At 35.3% G+C, this 17970-nt stretch overlaps 2 protein-coding genes and 1 pseudogene across 3 annotated transcripts; 2 read left to right on the top strand and 1 right to left on the bottom strand.

Moving 5' to 3' along the window:
- Positions 1–8363: 8363 nt before the first annotated feature.
- Positions 8364–11990, top strand: LOC127786507 (inorganic phosphate transporter 1-4-like). Of its 2 annotated transcripts, none has more exons than XM_052313958.1 (2): positions 8364–8703; positions 9968–11989. In XM_052313958.1, exon 2 carries the CDS (start codon positions 10027–10029, stop codon positions 11644–11646), a length of 1620 nt encoding a protein of 539 aa, XP_052169918.1. In that variant the 5' UTR covers positions 8364–8703; positions 9968–10026; the 3' UTR covers positions 11647–11989. The 2 variants fall into 2 exon arrangements, with proteins under 2 accessions (XP_052169918.1, XP_052169919.1); XM_052313959.1 differs by lacking the exon at positions 8364–8703 and adding an exon at positions 8784–9184 and having other exon boundaries at positions 9968–11990.
- A 1271-nt stretch (positions 11991–13261) lies between these two features.
- LOC127786778 (inorganic phosphate transporter 1-4-like) lies at positions 13262–15893 on the top strand (annotated as a pseudogene).
- LOC127787230 (actin-depolymerizing factor-like) lies at positions 15766–16933 on the bottom strand. The gene is made up of 3 exons (XM_052315169.1): positions 16691–16933; positions 16298–16563; positions 15766–16205 (listed from the first exon to the last, which is right to left on the bottom strand). The coding sequence occupies exons 1-3, from the start codon at positions 16709–16711 to the stop codon at positions 16055–16057; spliced, it is 438 nt and encodes a 145-aa protein (XP_052171129.1). The 5' UTR covers positions 16712–16933; the 3' UTR covers positions 15766–16054.
- Between the last annotated feature and the right edge of the window lie 1037 nt (positions 16934–17970).

Here is a 17970-nt window from a genome sequence, read left to right as displayed (position 1 = left end):
TTTTCAAAACATAAATTTAATTTGCATTTAATTTCTCCAAGTCCAACATATAACACATCTTCAGTGTAGACTCATGGAAAAAAGGAGAATTAAATAAATGATAATAATCAATTAAGTTGAAAAATAAAATTATGACATTTAAAATTATAAAAAATAAATTTAAATTAATTAAATTGTATGTGAAATAAAGATAATTTAAATAATCAATTAATTATATAAAATAATAATAATCAAATTTTCAAAATTGATTATCCATACATACTTTACATATTTCTCCTAACAATTAATTATCACATTTAAGACATATCAAATTTTTAAGGAAGTAAAAAAAAAAATTAAAAATAAAATTATAACATTTAAGTTATATATAAAATTATAATATTTAAAATTATAAGAAAAATAATTTAAATTAATTAAACTATATATAAAATAAAGATAATTTAAATAATCAATTAATTATATAAATGATAATAATCAAATTTTCAAAATTGATTATCCATGACTTTACATATTTCTCCTCGTAATCAATTACCACATTTAAGACAGGTCAAATTTTTAAGAAAGTAACAAAAAAAAAAATTAAAAAAATAAAATTATAATATTTAAATTATATATAAAATTATAACATTTAAAAATTTAAAAAATAAATTTAAATTAATTAAACTATATATAAAATAAGAATAATTTAAATAATCAATTAATTATATAAATGATAATAATCAAATTTTTAAAATTAATTATCTATACATGACTTTACATATTTCTTCTCACAATCAATTATCATATTTAAGACAGATCAAATTTTTAAGAAAGTAATAAAAAAAATAAAGTTAAAAAATAAAATTATAACATTTAAGTTATATATAAAATTATAACATTTAAAATTATAATTTAATTAAATTTAAATTAATTAAACTATATAAAATAAAGATAATTTAAATAATTAATTATATAAATAATAATAATCAATTTTTCAAAATTAATTATACATACATGACTTTACATATTTCTCCTCACAATCAATTATCACATTTAAGACATGTAACATTTTTAAGAAAGCAACAAACAAAAATAAAGTTAAAAAATAACATTATAACATTTAGCTTATATATAAAATTATAACATTTAAAATTATAAAAAAATAAATTTAAAATAATTAAACTATATATAAAATAAAGACAATTTAAATAATTAATTAATTATATAAATAATAATAATCAAAATTTTAAAATTGATTATCCATACATGACTTTACATATTTATCCTAACAATTAATTATCACATTTAAGACATGTCACATTTTTTAAAAAGCAACAAAAAAAAAAAATAAAGTTAAAAAATAAAATTATAACATTTAATTTATATATAAAATTATAACATTTAAAAGTATAAAAAAATAAATTTAAATTAATTAAACTATATATAAATAAAAATAAAATAAAAAATTTACTTAACAGTCGGTATTCAACAGTATTACCTAATATTTCAAGATTTCTCCCGATTTAAAAAAGTCTCATTTTTTTGTAATTTATTTCAATTAAAATTTGATGCTAATATTTAAAAATTAATAATATTTATCTTGGCTCTTCATATACCAGCATGATTACACATTCTCCAAACACTATTTAATTATAAAAAAAACCATTTATATGTTCCAAGAACTATATTTCTAAGACTTAATTAATGACCTATAAAAATTCTATTTTGGGTAAGCAAAAAAAATTAAAAAAACATAATAAAATATCAAAATAGTAACTGGAAATGGGGGGAAAAAAATTTGACGGTTGTTTTATTATAATATATATATAGATTCATGTCAAATTACAAATACTCGTTTTAAAGCTATCTTACTTGAATATTATAAAATAACGAAAATATCATAATGCGTTTTTTTATTACTTGAATGTTATAATGCATTTTCATTTAATTAAACTTTCATAGATATATAATGAGTTATTAAATGGGAATAGATTCGTCATAATCTAGAAATAGATAACAAATGCATCAGGAGATTTTGCTGTGATATATTAAATTTATTAATTTATTCGCATAAAATCTATAATTTACAATGCGTAACTAGGTTTATATATGTGTCTTAGTTATTAAATTTTATTGATTTATTTTATCTATATTAATTTTTTATTATTTTAATTAATTATTTTAATCAAATTATTAATATTTAATAGATTTATCTTAAATAGGTAATTCTATAATTTCAATAGTTAAATGGATATTTGAACTCATATCCATTATACTACTTGATACAAACTAGTATATTTACTAGATTTTAAGCGATTAATAAATATTTCTTAAAATATATATCTACATCACATTTTTCTACCAAGAAAATAAATTGATATTTTTATTATATATATTTGAAAAACAAATTTCGTCTTGACCCTCTAAAATCTAGAAATTTTGTTTTGATCTCTCCTAACACAATTCCTAAATTGAAAAAATAATATTTTTTATGAAAATAAAATTTATTTATCCAAAAAAATAAAGGAATTTAGACCTTGTGTTGTGTGACGCGCCGTCCCTATTACCGGGTGTTACCGTAATCCAAAATTATACCAATAAGTCCCACTTTAGAGGCGGTCTATGCCCTAACAATAGGAGAAATAAAAATAAGGTAGGCATCTTGGGTGGGGTTCAGGCTTCACCGCCTCCGGTTATCGAGAACTCGAGGTCTAAGATTCATTCATAGCGAAAGGACACTCGTGTCTCGAATTTGACCCGAGCCTTAAAAGCAGATTAATAAACTACAATTAGGATATAATATAATTTACTTACACAAAGTACTCAATAAAAGTATCAAGTCCAACAGTGTTCAATACAACCACAAAACAATTACATGACAGACACAAGTTACTAGGCCGCATTCCCATCATGGGTTTCCACTTTCATCATTCAGCTGATCTTCGGCACACATTGCATTTCCCTTATTAGGCCCCGAGCTATTTGTGTGGTTAGAGGGAATAAAGGGGTGAGTCCTGAGACTCAGTGAAGATAATATGCAATGCAGTAAATTATTTAGCATGACATCATAGATAAATATGAAGTGTTATATGCATGCAAACCTGTCCACCGCACCTATCTTAGGCTCTAGGTGGCTTCTAGTGGTTTTCTCCAAGACCTTATCTCGAGACCCACACGGTCAGAAATCCATAGCCTCATGCTTAGGCACTCCCTCAACATCTTATGCAAGTCATGGCAAAAGTAATTTACACATAGAGCATATTAAACCCTTACTTTGAGATACGTGCCGCCTGATAGTTTGTACCGTTGATGCACTCAAAATCCCTATATGTATAACAAAATTAATTAAATAAATTCATAACAACCATTCTACTAAAATCCTCCCATAAATACCACTAAATTATTTTACTATATTAATTTACTAACTAACTAGCTTATCAAGTTAACTAGCTTAACTATAAATTAGTTTTGAAATTAATATACCTCACTGCCGAAAATTCATTTCCAAGTTCTCAGTCACCTCTCCTGCTCCCCTTACTTCATGTCTTCCATTTAACTCCCATGCCCATCTATTTATAACCTCAACTGCCCGTTGTTTTTACATCCAAATCTATGGTCTCATCCACTATTTTATCCTCACAAGACACAAGGCTAATTATGTCTTTGCAAAACATCATCATTTTATTCTTTCAATTTCCCAAGCATTATTTGGTAGTCCATCGTTCATTTTCTTGTCAAGTTCAAAGAGTATTTACATTATATAGTATATTATATAATACTCTTTAAGTAAATCCACTGAATTCACCCATAGACTTGGCCATGCATACATATACATATTATAAAGTTTACTTGCACACTCATATACCATATATTTCACTGCACACGCGCACATATAATTTATTATATAATAAAAATTGCATATAAATTCATAAATTATATTCATACTCTCACTTTAACTTTTTACATTACAATTATATGCTCAATATTAATTTTATTTAGATTAAAATATCGAAATTCTAAAATTAATAATTCAAGATTTACTCGATAAAGGTCAATTTTGTCCGTGCGCCTACACGGGATCTTTATTCCACCCGAAAATATTTTAGGGTTGCCTCACTGAAAAAATCGGACCACCCTTAGGGTTCCCTCAGCTTCTCGGAGGCCCCCTATGACCATTCAGTACCAACATCCATTCAGACTTATACACAAATTATTTATTTTCTGTTGGACTGTTTCAGCATCATTAGCCTCATCTCGTGATGTTCACTAATCTCATACCCTATTCCTTGGACATCCAAGTCCAAGACATTTCTTATCGTTGATTCAATAATTTATTAATTTCCTCAAAATCATACATAACTCAATAAATCATCTTAAAATTCATAAACTAATTATTTTTAAAATAAGGGAGGTTACATGTCGTGGAAAGAAGTTAAAATAGAAGCAACAAAAATAACAAAATAACAATCACAACCCTTTTTATAATTAAAATTATTTTTTACAAGAGTATTTTGGAAAACATCAAATCGGCCCTTAAATTTTATATTTTTGTCAGTTTAGTCTCCTGAATTTTTTTTTGGCTCAAATTTACTTTTGAATTAGATCATTTAAAAAGTATTGAACAAAATTAATCAGTTTCCAAATATTTTTTTATAAAAATTCCACTAACAAAAATTTCATGAAACGAAAAAGTCTTTATTTTATTTTAAACAAAGAAAAAATACGACGCACGGCATCCCTTCTTTTATTTTATTTTAATAATTTTTATTTCATCATTTTAGAACTTATTCTATTAAGTTTAGAAATATTTAATTATTATTTTCTAATTAATATATTCTGCATTCCAGAGTATTTAGGATTCTTATGTTATTCTTATTTAGTTTTATTTTTTTATTAAAATTCTTTCATCTCAAAACTTCAAATCTATAAATAAGAGGATGTGTAATTTATTTTAGAATATATAAACATAATTTTATTTCTTATAACTAAGAATGTTTTTCTAATTTTTAAATTTTTATGCTTACTAGAGAATTAATTAAATATTTTTCTTAATTTGTCACCATGTATGCTAAGTCAAAGACAAAATAATAACATTTGGAGGTGGCTGCTGGAACCCTCTATTTCTTGGAGACAAGACATAAAGGTCAGAGGAGGGGTTGATTTTTTTGATTTTTTTTCAGGCAGTGGGGTTATGGATTGGTGGTTGAGTTGACAAAACTGTTGCATCCATCTGACTTGCGATTATGTTTCCCACTAGAAAGTGTTGAGCCAAAAGATATTATAAAATATATGCTAATCCTCTATGCTAATGCTCGAGAGAGATGAAATTAATGAATTAATGGTCCACGGCCAAACACATAGTTTTGTCCTTAAATTTTTATATATTTTTTTTATAAAACTTTAAAATTATTATCGTTTCAAATATGTGCTTAAACCATACAAAAGTAGTCTATTTAAACAATTAACTAGCAAGTGAGCCGTGTGTTTGACTATGATGAGAAGAAGAAAGATGCAACCAAGGTTAAGGGCAGTTGTTATAATGCAAAAAGTATATTATATGGTATACAAATTTTTTATGTGTAACAAAAAGATGTGTCGGATTATAAATATCAAATTTTATGTTATATAAAATACCCTTAAAATAAACAGAAAAGAAGATACTTTAATTTTATTTTGGGCTTTAAACCAGAGCCCTTGAGAGTTGAGATTGGACCCTGCCAATGTCATTGAGTCTACTGCACATGGACACACAGCACCCCAATATCATCATAGTGCTGGTGGGCACAAAGTTGGTTCAGATTTTTCCATGGAATTCATCTCTACCCACAATTCATTTGATAATATTTTTCATATAAAAATTGGGTTTTTTTACCTGAATAGAAAGTTTTTTTTTTTTTTTATAATTTAACATTAATTTTATTTTGGGCTTTAAACCAGAGCCCTTTAGATTGGACCCTGCCAATGCCATTGAGTCCACTGCACATGGACAAACAGCACACAACTAGTGGGCACAAAGTTGACTCAGATTTTTCCACGGAATTCATCTCTACCCACAATTCATCTGAATAGAATTTTTTCTTTTTTATAGTTAAATGATCACGGAGTCAAATTGTGACAATAATTTTTAAGAATAAAAGTAAAATTTGGAGTGATTGTCTTAAGATAGCTCTCGATGTTTGTCTCATCGATTATGTCAGAAGAGATAAATCGTAGATTGAATCTTTAACTTTTGTACAAAACGATGATCAAACTCTCAACCCATTAAATTAATATCGATATATTATTCATCTGATCTCATGTAGACAAAAAAAAAAAAAAAAAACTTTATGAATGCTTTAATGCACCAAGTTTGGTTTTTATTATATGAAGTAACAAATCTCTTTGTCCTTGCTTTTTATCTTTTGTGGGTCTTTACTAAGTCAAAATTAGACTAAGTCAAAATTAGTCTACTGGGCAGGTGCCATCCAGCCTTGGTTGATTGTGGTGATAGGGACATGATTACATCCATAAACAAGGCTTAAACCAGGGCTTTGATGACCTCAACCAGTGGTTGGAATAAACCTTTCCCACTAATTCCATCCCACTTCTTCATTCTATCTATATATTATGTTGCCACAAATCTAATTAGTATTATCAAATCTAATGGTGATTGGAGATCCATCACCAAAGTCTATTTTGATATTGAAAAATGTAAGAAGATGTGAGTTTAAATTTTTTTTATGCTTAGATTAGTGTGTAATACTAACAAATGTGTAATGAACAAGATGAATTAAATTGATTTACTTTTGAGAGTTTTGCTCTTTATATTATAGGCTGGACAAGACAAGAAACTAAGCGTTATTTTTAAAATTTCTAGACTTAGTAGTTTCATGCTAGAAAATAATTTTTTAGCCAAATTAAGATAACAATAAATCTCTTAAACTTGTTTTGGATTCTCCAAGATGAAAATTCAAGAATTAAATTTATTAACTTATCTATTAGGTTTTGGTTCAATAATAGACATGTATCACTATTTTATTGTCCAAAAATAATTGTCAATGTTATTCTTATAATAAAATATTCTAGACCCAATTTGAGGATTTGGAGGGTAAATAACAAAAGATAGTGGACCAAACACTAAGATGATATCTTTAAGGCTCAATAATTAATGGGGAATGTGGGCTCTAATTTGTGTATCAAAATCTTGAAGAGTCAACAAAGGCAAACCCAAATATGGTTCAATGTAATATAGAAATTCGGAAATTTCATTTCCCACACTCATTTGTAGTATTTTTGAAGATAGTTGTGTGTTAATATGTTATATATTTATATTTATATATCATAAAGTGTAATATATTAGTACAAAAATATCACAAGTGTGTCACAAATGAGTGTGTTAGAATAACATTTTTGATAAAATTGGAAATTGACCAAACCCTTTTGGGAAAAGGTGGTTTCATCACCAAAGATTGAGCCAACATGCTCTAATGAGCTGATGAATTGGGTATTTTCAAGAGTGTTCCAATTTAAACACACGTGGTTAAATGTATCATTCAAATATAAGGTCATTTGAATTTCCTTGGAAAGTAATGCATTAACTATGAATGATTAGAACACTAAAGCCTAAATGCATTAATCATGAATGATTCCGAAGAATGCATGAGATTTGTTGAAGAAAGATAACAAGTGAAATAAGAAAACCTAGACGACCCCAAAGGGACACAGAATTAATTAGAACGAGAAGAGGAAGCAGCCATTAGAGCTTGACACTGACCTCTGTATCTGTGTCCCTTTTGTCTTGCTCGATAATTGCTTTTGAGGGGATTGAGACAGTGAGGAAGACAAACAGAGAGAGAGAGAGAGAGAGAGGAGATTGGTGAACGCAGCAGAAAGAGTTATCAATGGCGGAAACTTTGCCCGGAATATTCCCAATACTTCTAGGGATCGATTCATGAAATCCTGGAAGCTCTCGAACGACCAAAAACCAAAAACAAAGCAAACCCACACAAAAAGCAGGTCCAAAGCTCGTCGCTTTTCGATTTTTCTTCTTCATTTTGGTTCCATTTTCCCAACCCACCCGATTTAGGATCTCCCAGTCAAACCTTAGTTCTACTTTTGTGGGATCAGTTTCCCATTTCCGAAGGGGCCAGCTTTTACCCTCTTGCCTTCTATTGTTGGAACAAACAAGGTCCATCTGGAAAATGCATTAGTCATGAATGATTCCAAAAAATGCATGAGATTTGTTGAAGAAAAGATGACAAATGAAATATAAGAAAACCTAGACGACCCCAAATGGATCTTGTTTGTTCCAATAATAGAAGGCAAGAAGGTAAAAGCTGGTCTCTTTGGAAATGGAAAACTGATGTCCACAAAAGTAGAACTAAATTGGGGTGGATTGAAAAATGAAATGAAAATGAAGAAGAAAAATATAAAATAAAAATAAAAAACCGTCAAAGCGACGAGCTTTGGACCCGCTTTTTTTGTGGGTTGGTTTTGTTTTTGGTTTTTGATTCTTGGAGAGCTTCCGGGATTTCGATCGATCCCCAAAAGTACCGGGAATATTCTGGGCGAAGATTCCCCTTTGATAACCCTCTCAGCTGCTTATAAATTCCAATGCCTGGCTGCCACTTCTCTTCACCATTCACCAATCTCCTCTCTCTCTCTCTCCCTCTGTTTGTCTTCTTCACTGTCTCAATCCCCTCAAAAGCAATTATCGAGCAAGACAAAAGGGACACAGATACAGAGGTCAGTGTCAAGCTCTAATGGCTGCTTCCTCTTCTCGTTCTAATTAATTATGTGTCTTGCCCAATACCCACGTGTGTGTTTGTCTATTTATGTAGATATCTAACGCCACATGCGTACATACTCTGTCGTTTCTTCTTCTTCTTCTTCTTCTTCTTCTTCTTCCATGCCATGCAGGATAAGGGTTTCTCATTTTTTTTATCTTTTGGGCCGGGGATTTGTTGGGATGATTTCAACATTAAGCATTATAATTAATTTTAGTTGTCTTTCTCCTTAATCTAGACTCTTTGTCTGACATGGGTTTTACTTTTCCTCGTCTTTTCGGAATGTGTGTGTTTGCTTTGGAGTCACCTTTGTGTTGTCTTTTTCTAAGGGGAAAAAATAAACGAGGAAATAAGGTTTCCATTTTCTCGATTCGGGTTCCAGGAGACATAATGAATGAATCAAACAGCTTTGATTTCAAAATCAATCCCCAGTAGCCGCGGTAATCTTGCCTTGGATCTTTTCTTTAATATCATGGTTCTATCTTTTTTCCTTGGATTTAAGCCATTACTGGTGATCTTCTTACGGTAAAACAGTGCTTTTCAGACACATTTGTTCTTGTTTAATGATGGCTGATTATGCGCTCCAGGGATTTGATGAAATGCTCTGTGTTGTTTGAGCAAAGCAGAGCAAATAGAAAAGCTGATTAGATTGTTTTCAAATAATAAGGTTCTTAATATTTCAAACTTGGTGGGGCTAGTTTGCGCTTTGCATATAATTTCTAAGAGAATGGCATCTCTCTAGATGCTTTTATGTTCTATGTAATAAACATCAGCTTGACGCGTCCTGTCTATTTTTGCTTGCTTATATGTTGGGCACTGGGCTTATGACTTTATGGTCATAATAAACTCATGATTAATGGAGAGACAGGTTTCTGGATTTCAACGCTTGTGTTTGTATATGTCACTAATTTTTACAATTAGCCACTGATAATCTATGTTTATTGGGATGATGATTTTGTTTCTGTTAATTCAGTGTAAAGCACAACAGTAGGCCTTTCACCCCCCTTAATTACCTTGCTAACAGTAAGCTACAAATATTTGCCCATTATTTTAGCTGATCTAACCATCCATCTCTTACATTTAATCTGAAACCCACAGGTTGAAAATCTTTGGTTTTTATCATTCTATCTTGATGATTGGAAATTACCCTACCTTCATTTATCTGTATTTCAACAGATAATTAAGTAGTAGCATGTTTCATATTCACTGTTTGATCTTTACAGATATTTTCAAGCAATTGATAGTTTGAGAGGAAAGAGTTCAGCAAGGTGGGGATATAGCCATGTCTGGGGAACAGTTGCAGGTGCTTAACGCGCTCGATGTAGCAAAGACACAATGGTATCATTTCACTGCAATTATCATTGCCGGGATGGGTTTCTTCACAGATGCATATGATCTCTTCTGCATATCCCTGGTCACCAAATTGCTTGGGCGCATATACTACCATGTAGATGGCTCGCCCAAGCCTGGCAGCCTTCCTCCCAATGTCTCTGCTGCCGTTAATGGTGTCGCGCTCTGTGGAACCCTTGCGGGGCAACTCTTCTTTGGCTGGCTCGGTGACAAGCTGGGCCGAAAGCGAGTCTATGGCTTGACTCTCATGCTCATGTGTGGCTGCTCCTTTGCTTCGGGCCTTTCCTTCGGCAAGCAGCCAAGGGCTGTCATGACAACCCTCTGCTTCTTCCGGTTTTGGCTTGGATTTGGCATTGGGGGTGACTATCCTCTTTCTGCCACCATCATGTCTGAATACGCCAACAAGAAGACTCGCGGCGCCTTCATAGCTGCTGTGTTTGCCATGCAAGGATTTGGAATCTTAGCCGGTGGGATATTCGCCATCATCATCTCTTCTGCATTCGGTGCCAGGTTTAGTGCTCCAGCTTACCAGGTTGACCCAGTTGGCTCAACTGTCCCGCAAGCGGATTATGTTTGGAGGATAATTTTAATGGTTGGGGCGCTGCCAGCTCTGCTGACTTACTACTGGCGGATGAAAATGCCAGAAACTGCTCGATACACAGCTCTTGTTGCCAGGAATGTCGAACAAGCCACTGCCGACATGTCAAAGGTTTTGCAGACTGACATCGAGGCTGAGCCGGAGAAAACTGCGCAGATAGCTCAGAAGCCAGCAGCATCATTTGGTTTGTTTTCCAAGGAGTTTGTTCGTCGCCATGGGCTTCACTTGCTGGGAACCACAAGCACTTGGTTTTTGCTCGACATAGCGTTTTACAGCCAGAATCTGTTCCAGAAGGACATCTTCAGCGCCATTGGATGGATTCCTCCCCCAAAGACCATGAATGCAATTCAGGAAGTTCACAAGATAGCAAGGGCACAAACCCTTATTGCTCTATGCAGCACTGTCCCTGGCTACTGGTTCACTGTGGCATTCATTGACAAGATGGGAAGATTTGCCATTCAACTACTGGGCTTCTTCATGATGACTGTCTTCATGTTTGCACTGGCCATCCCTTACAACCACTGGACTCACCCTGACCACCGAATCGGTTTTGTGGTGATGTACTCCTTCACCTTCTTCTTCGCCAATTTTGGACCGAATGCCACCACATTCGTTGTCCCAGCCGAGATTTTCCCAGCCAGATTGAGGTCCACCTGCCATGGCATCTCTGCAGCATCCGGTAAATTGGGAGCAATAGTAGGCGCCTTCGGGTTCTTGTACCTGGCTCAGAACCAGGACAAGGCCAAGGCCGATGCAGGGTATCCAGCAGGTATTGGGGTCAAGAATTCACTCATTGTACTGGGTGTGGTCAACTTGTTGGGCTTGGCATTTACGTTCTTGGTACCCGAATCAAAAGGAAAATCTCTGGAGGAAATGTCCGGGGAGAATGAAGCAGTAGCCGGGGTGGAGTCAGGTCAGCCGCCTCAAAATAATAGGACGGTTCCAGTCCTATAGAATGTTTGGGAAAACCTTGCAGCCCTATAGGCAATTATATCACTACTCTTCTATAAGCCCTAAATCTCCCCAGTCCCCACCACCAACCTTCTTTCTAGCTCTTTGCATGCTGTAGTTCACAACTTTACATTACATTTCAGTCCTTTCTCTGTTTCTATTGAAGTGCTATGAGAGTAAGATTTAGTAGTTTCATACTCTTTCTTCAACTGGGTTCTCAAAAACAGTATGTTATGTGTGCTTGTGATAATGTTCCAAGGTAACTCTTAGGGTGTGTTTGGGAGGGTGGAAAATAATGGAGTTGGATGGGATCGGATTTCCTTTGTTTGGGAGGGGAGGCCAATTAATAATATGGAATGGAAAGAAATTGGATGGAAACCTTTTCCATCCAAATCTCCTCCAAATTGGAATAGATTGGATGGAAATAGACTACTCTCTTCATTATCTTCATCCAATCCCAAATAGGAGATAATCCTCCATTCCATTTCCTTCATTTCAATCCATCAATAATAAATTTCTCTCAAATACAGCCCAACTAAAAAGGTAAAGAAAAACATTAACTTTGTATTGATATTTAAACCTAAATGACAAATATCTAGAGAGAGAGAGAGAGAGGGAGGGAGAAACTTCGTGTTGACATTTAGTTAACATTCTTTGAATGTGATGCTTTTGTTTTCTTAATGATTTTAATATATTAAATTAAAATTTTGACTTGGTTAATCTATTAAAATTAGACTGTTTTGAAAGACAGAGAGATAAAAATTTGTTTAAAGATGAAATTTTTTCCCAATATCAGAGTCTAAAAGAGATTTTTGGGGATTTAAATGATTTTTATGTTGCCAATTGTTCCGTATATGTATACGGCTGATTATTTTCTTATAAGATTGAAGTCTCTCTTGTGATCTTATTATTCCCCCCCCCCCCCCCCGCCCCCTTTCTCTCTCTCTCTCTCTATATATATATATATGATCAGCCCATCTCAACAAAAGCCTTTGAAAGAGGTTTGCTAAAGCTTCCTCTTCACTGTTTATTCAATCATCTCTGACTGTCTCATTTAGAACATCTCGTTTTAAGAGTTGTTTGTTTGATATTGAGAAATATATTCTACATGTGTATATATGTATGTATGTATGTTGCTTCTTCTGTTCACCTGAACAACCTTAAATCCTATTTGAAAGTCGTGAATTTTGGGCTTCTTGTGCTCAACTTGAACTAACGTTATGTTGAAGCTTCAAAGGGAAATGGATTGGCATATGCTACAATGTATGCCCATTGAAAAGGGGGTTCACTGCATCAGTAGATCTACAGTTAGATAGCATTCAATGACCATTAAATCTCGATTTGATATTCAAATTCTACTGCTTGATTCCCTTCTCAGTTCTTCAAACGTGACACGGTCACATGCCTTTTGGTTCAATCACAGATGGTTAGTGTTACAGCATCCTGGTGAAATGTTGTGTACAAAATTTTTCCCATTTTAGTTCCATCTCGTTGCCAAGTGCCCAATGGAAGTATGTTAAGATCCGAAATTCAAGTTCCTCAAGTTTTGTTGGAAAGATCCACGTGCATTCTTCAGATTATGATGATGTTCCAACGGCACCTAGGTTCCCTTGTTGCAGATACTACAGGTAGAAGGTGCATCGGCAATGCCCGGGGAACAATTGGGGATGTTAACTGCACTCGATGCGGCGAAGACACAACGGTATCATTTCACGGCAATCATAATTGCAGGAATGGGTTTCTTCACTGATGCATATGACCTTTTCTGCATATCCCTCGTCACCACGTTGAAGGTTCAAACAAGCCCGGCAGCCTACCTCCCGACGTGTCGGCTGCTGTTGATGGCGTTGCTTTGTGTGGAACTCTATCGGGCCAGCTCTTCTTCGGCTGGCTTGGCGACAAGCTGGGCAGGAAGCGAGTCTATGGCATGACCCTTATGCTGATGGTTCTGTGTTCCATAGCGTCTGGCCTTTCTTTCGGGAAGGGGGCAAAAGCTGTAATGGCAACCCTCTGCTTCTTCCGGTTTTGGCTTGGATTTGGCAATGGGGGCGACTACCCTCTTTCTGCCACCATCATGTCCGAGTATGACAACAAGAAGACGCGAGGCGCGTTCATTGCTGCAGTGTTCGCGATGCAGGGCTTCGGGATTCTAGCAGGGGGAGTGTTTGCAATCGTTGTTTCGACTGCATTCGACGCGGCGTTTGGGGCTCCGGCTTATGCAGTAGATCCCAGTGGCTCGACTGTCGCGCAAGCAGACGACTACGTTTGGAGGATAATTTTGATGTTTGGAGAGATCCCTGCTGCCCTCACTTACTACTGGCGGATGAAGATGCCAGAAACTGCCCGTTACATGCAGTGCCGGATCTGAGTTTTTGGGGCCTTGAGGTGAGATGTGAAAATGGGCCCCAAATTGTATAATAAAATATAAAAAATAAATAAATATTTATACTATAAGAATAATTTTTTTTTAATTATCAATTAAAAATTACCATAAACGAAACGAAACGAAAGATACTACCATAAACGAAATAAAATGAAGAAGCAACTAACCTAAAAATTGAAGCAGATTTGGAGTTAGAGTATCTGAGAAGCAGATCTAATCTGATGGCCCAATCGACAATCAAGAGGTAGCGAGCCACTGGCCACAACCCACAAGGGCGAGCGACGGAGGGCGATTGTGAGCCAACGATCGAGCAGAGCAGAGCAGCGAGGGCAATACTTGCTGGGCGAGCACCTGAGCAGCGAGCCACTGGCCAAGAGGGCGAGGCAAGTCGCTGAGGACGAACCATCGCCGATCGAGCAACGAGAGGCGAGAAAGCGAGGGCAAGGGCAAATGGCAAGGAGCAGCAAGAAAAGAGAGAGGCAGCAAACTACTGGCGACAGAGTAGCAGCGAGAGGCGAGAGCGAGGGTGAGGGCGAGGCGCGACGGAGCGAAAGAGGTAGGGCTAGGGCAAGTGAGCGAAAGAGAGAGGGAGAAGGGTCGTGAGAAGGGGGGCGAGGGCGAGGCACGACAGAGCCAAAGAGGTAGGGCTACTAGGGCAACGAGCGAAAGAGAGAGAAGGAGAAGGGTTGCGAGAAGAGGGTGGGCGGGCAGGCGGGCGGGTGGAAAAAGCATGGGGCCTTGAGCTATGAAATTTTCATGGGCCCTTAGTTGTGAAATTTGAATGGACCATTTTCAATTTATAGGCCCCTAAATTGTGAAATTTCCATGGACCCTGAGGCAGCTGTCTTACGGGCCTCATGGAAGGTCCGGCCCTGGTTACACAGCGTGGCTAAGGACAGCAAACAGGCCGTGGCTGACATGTTAAAGATCTTACGGTACAGGTTGATCTCGAGGCAGACCATGAAAACGTTGGGCAGATGCCACGTAAACCAGCCAATGAATTTGGCTTGTTCACCAAAGAGTTTGTTCGTCGCCATGGGCTTCACACCTGCTTGGAACCACCACGACATGGTTCTTTCTTGACATTGCCTATTACAGCCAGCCAGAACTTGTTCCAAAAGGACATTTTCAGTGCAATTGGGTGGATTCCACCCGCAAAGACCATGAATGCCATCCAGGAAATTTCTAAAATAGCAAGCGCACAGACCCTTATAGCTCTGTGCAGCACCGTGCCTGGCTACTGGTTCACTGTGGCATTCATCGACAAGATGGGGGAGATTTGCCATTCAGCTTGTGGGTTTCTTCTTGATGACAAGACTGGACTCACCCTGACCACCGAATCGGGTTTGTGGTCATGTACTCGCTTACCTTCTTCTTCGCTAATTTTGGCCCGAATCCCCCCACATTCGTTGTCCCAGCCGAGATTTTCCCAGCTAGGCTGAGGTCCACCTGCCATGCTGCAGCATCCGGTAAACTGGGGGCAATTGTTGGCGCCTTCGGGTTCTTGGGCCGGGCCCAGAACCAGGACAAGGCCGAAGCCGATGCCGGGTACCCAGCAGCCATTGGGGTGAGAAACTCTCTCATCGCATTGGGTGTGATCAACTTCTTGGGCTTGCTGTTTACCCTTCTGGTGCCTGAATCAAAGGGCAAATCCCTGGAGGAGATGTCAGGTGAGAATGAAGGCTAGCTAGAACAGTCAATAGTAGTGGGTAAAACAGGGCAGTTTTTGAATTCAATGCTTCATTTTCCCTCCAAATTCAGAGGGATTTTCTCTTGGTTCCTCGCATTTTATTTGATTAAGCAAAGAAGTCTAAAAGTGTTTTTGAGAGTACAAATACAACAGAAGCAACAACCAGATAACAAGTAAAACATATTAGGCCACAGCTGCTTCTCGGCTTCCTTGGTTCTCTTGTTGATGGCTTAAACAAACCGGAAGCCATCATCCATAACTTCGCAAATTAAAAAAGCTTTGAACTTTGTTCATCTCTTCTTCTCAAATCCAAGAGATCTTGAACTTCAATCGCCTAATCAGCGAGCACGATCTCTGAGAACTTCAAGATCCATCTCTGTAGGATCGGTGGCCTGAATCTCGTAATGGATGCCATCAAGCTCTCGTTTAATCCTGTCTTTCGACGTCGCGTACAACATCTTGGCCCGAATCCGGGAGATCGCTGGAGACCTGATCAACACGAGCATATATTGTTCTGAGATTAGAAACGTAATTAAGCTACTAATAATTGAGGATCAGAAGAAGCTAACTAATTAACTAACCATGCAATGAAGAAAATCTTGCTCTTCCGACAGTTCTCGGAAGTCACGAAGTCGAAATCATAGACCGCGTATCGGCAATCGTCCTCCGGCAAAGCAGCGGCGAAGTCGTCGTAACTCTCGGCCGGACCGCCGGTCTTCTCCACCACAACTTCCTTCTTGTTCTCATCGATTTTGAAGATCACGTAGCGATGGATCTTCTTCCTCTTCAGCTCCAGAAACGTGTTCTTGCTGTGATCCGCCACGCCCATGCCGGAAGAGGCATTTGGCTGAAACCAGACACCAAAACCAGATTCCAAGTTTTTCGTTCAAAATTACTTTCTCGAAAACAGATACAAATCAAACACTCAAACAGAAACACGTTACACTCCATGATCAACTGAACAACAAACTCACCCCTCTGAATCTGAACGACATGGCTGGTGGCTGCGATCGGTGAACGGACCAGACAGAACTCCAATTTGATCAAGAAACAAGAAGAGAGCGAATAACCCGCGTGTGTGTGTATATAAATATATATATATATATATAAAATTCTTCCAACGGGAAGACAAACTTGATATGCTTTCTTATCTGTGGCTTTCCTTCACTTTCCCTCTAATTTTCTCGCACTTTCAGGAGCGAGAAAGTGAGGAAGGAAAAACAGATTCTTCGATCCGACGGTCGTGATCTTACGGCAGGCAGGGGGCCTAATGACTTTGAATGGGACAACATATGTGGGCATCACAAGTGGGCCCAGGTCGGTGCGTTGCTACCACGCCGAGAAGCTTTTCAATCCATCCACGTCATCAGCTCAATTTTTAAATTAATATTATTGCAAATTATAGAATATATGATTAATTCGTATTATTTTACTTAATTACCCTTAATTTAATCCTTTGACTGACAATGGGTCACGTTGGTACGATGCTACTGCGGTGGGTCCCAAATTGAAATGCGGCGGCGGCACGTCTTCCGCCCTCCGCGTCCGGAAATAAATAAAGGATTACAATATTTTTAAGGATAAAAAATGAGTAAATTTTATATATTCGCCTAACTTGTATTAATTATTTTTATTTTTTAAAAAAATAACACTACCCTTTCTTTCCATTCATATATTACAAAAAAAAATTTATTATAGACTAATCATAAAAATAATTTATAAATACATCATATTTAAATTATTTAATAAATTAATAAAAATATTTAAATATTAAAAATAAAATATAGTAAATACCTTAATTAGAGTCAGTTTATGTTTTATTTTTTATTGGCTAAACTTATATTTTTTTATTTCAATTATATTTTTAAATTTTTATTTTTTAATTAATTTTATTTTATTTTTTATTTTTTTATCATAAATTAAACTTTTCATTTTTACAATTATACTTTATATTTATATTTTTAAGTCAATTTAATTCATATATTTTGATGTAAATAAAGTATAATATATATATTTTTAATTTAATTTAATTTTTTATATATAAATATATAAAAGTTAAATTAATTTAAAAATATAATTTTAAAGATATAATCAAAATGATAAAAAATTATATGAAAAAATAAAATATGTATATTAAATTAAATTTAGATGTATAATTAAAATAAAAAAAATCAATTAACCACATGACAAAAATATGAATTTGGCATTGTTTAATCAGTTGCATTCCCCAGGTCCTCCCGCAGGGGGCAGTCAT

The sequence above is a fragment of the Diospyros lotus genome, chromosome 12 (genome assembly GCF_014633365.1).
Source record: "Diospyros lotus cultivar Yz01 chromosome 12, ASM1463336v1, whole genome shotgun sequence".
NCBI classification, from domain to species: domain Eukaryota; kingdom Viridiplantae; phylum Streptophyta; class Magnoliopsida; order Ericales; family Ebenaceae; genus Diospyros; species Diospyros lotus.
Note: the sequence above shows the minus strand (reverse complement) of the source record. Positions and strands in the feature narration are given on the sequence as shown.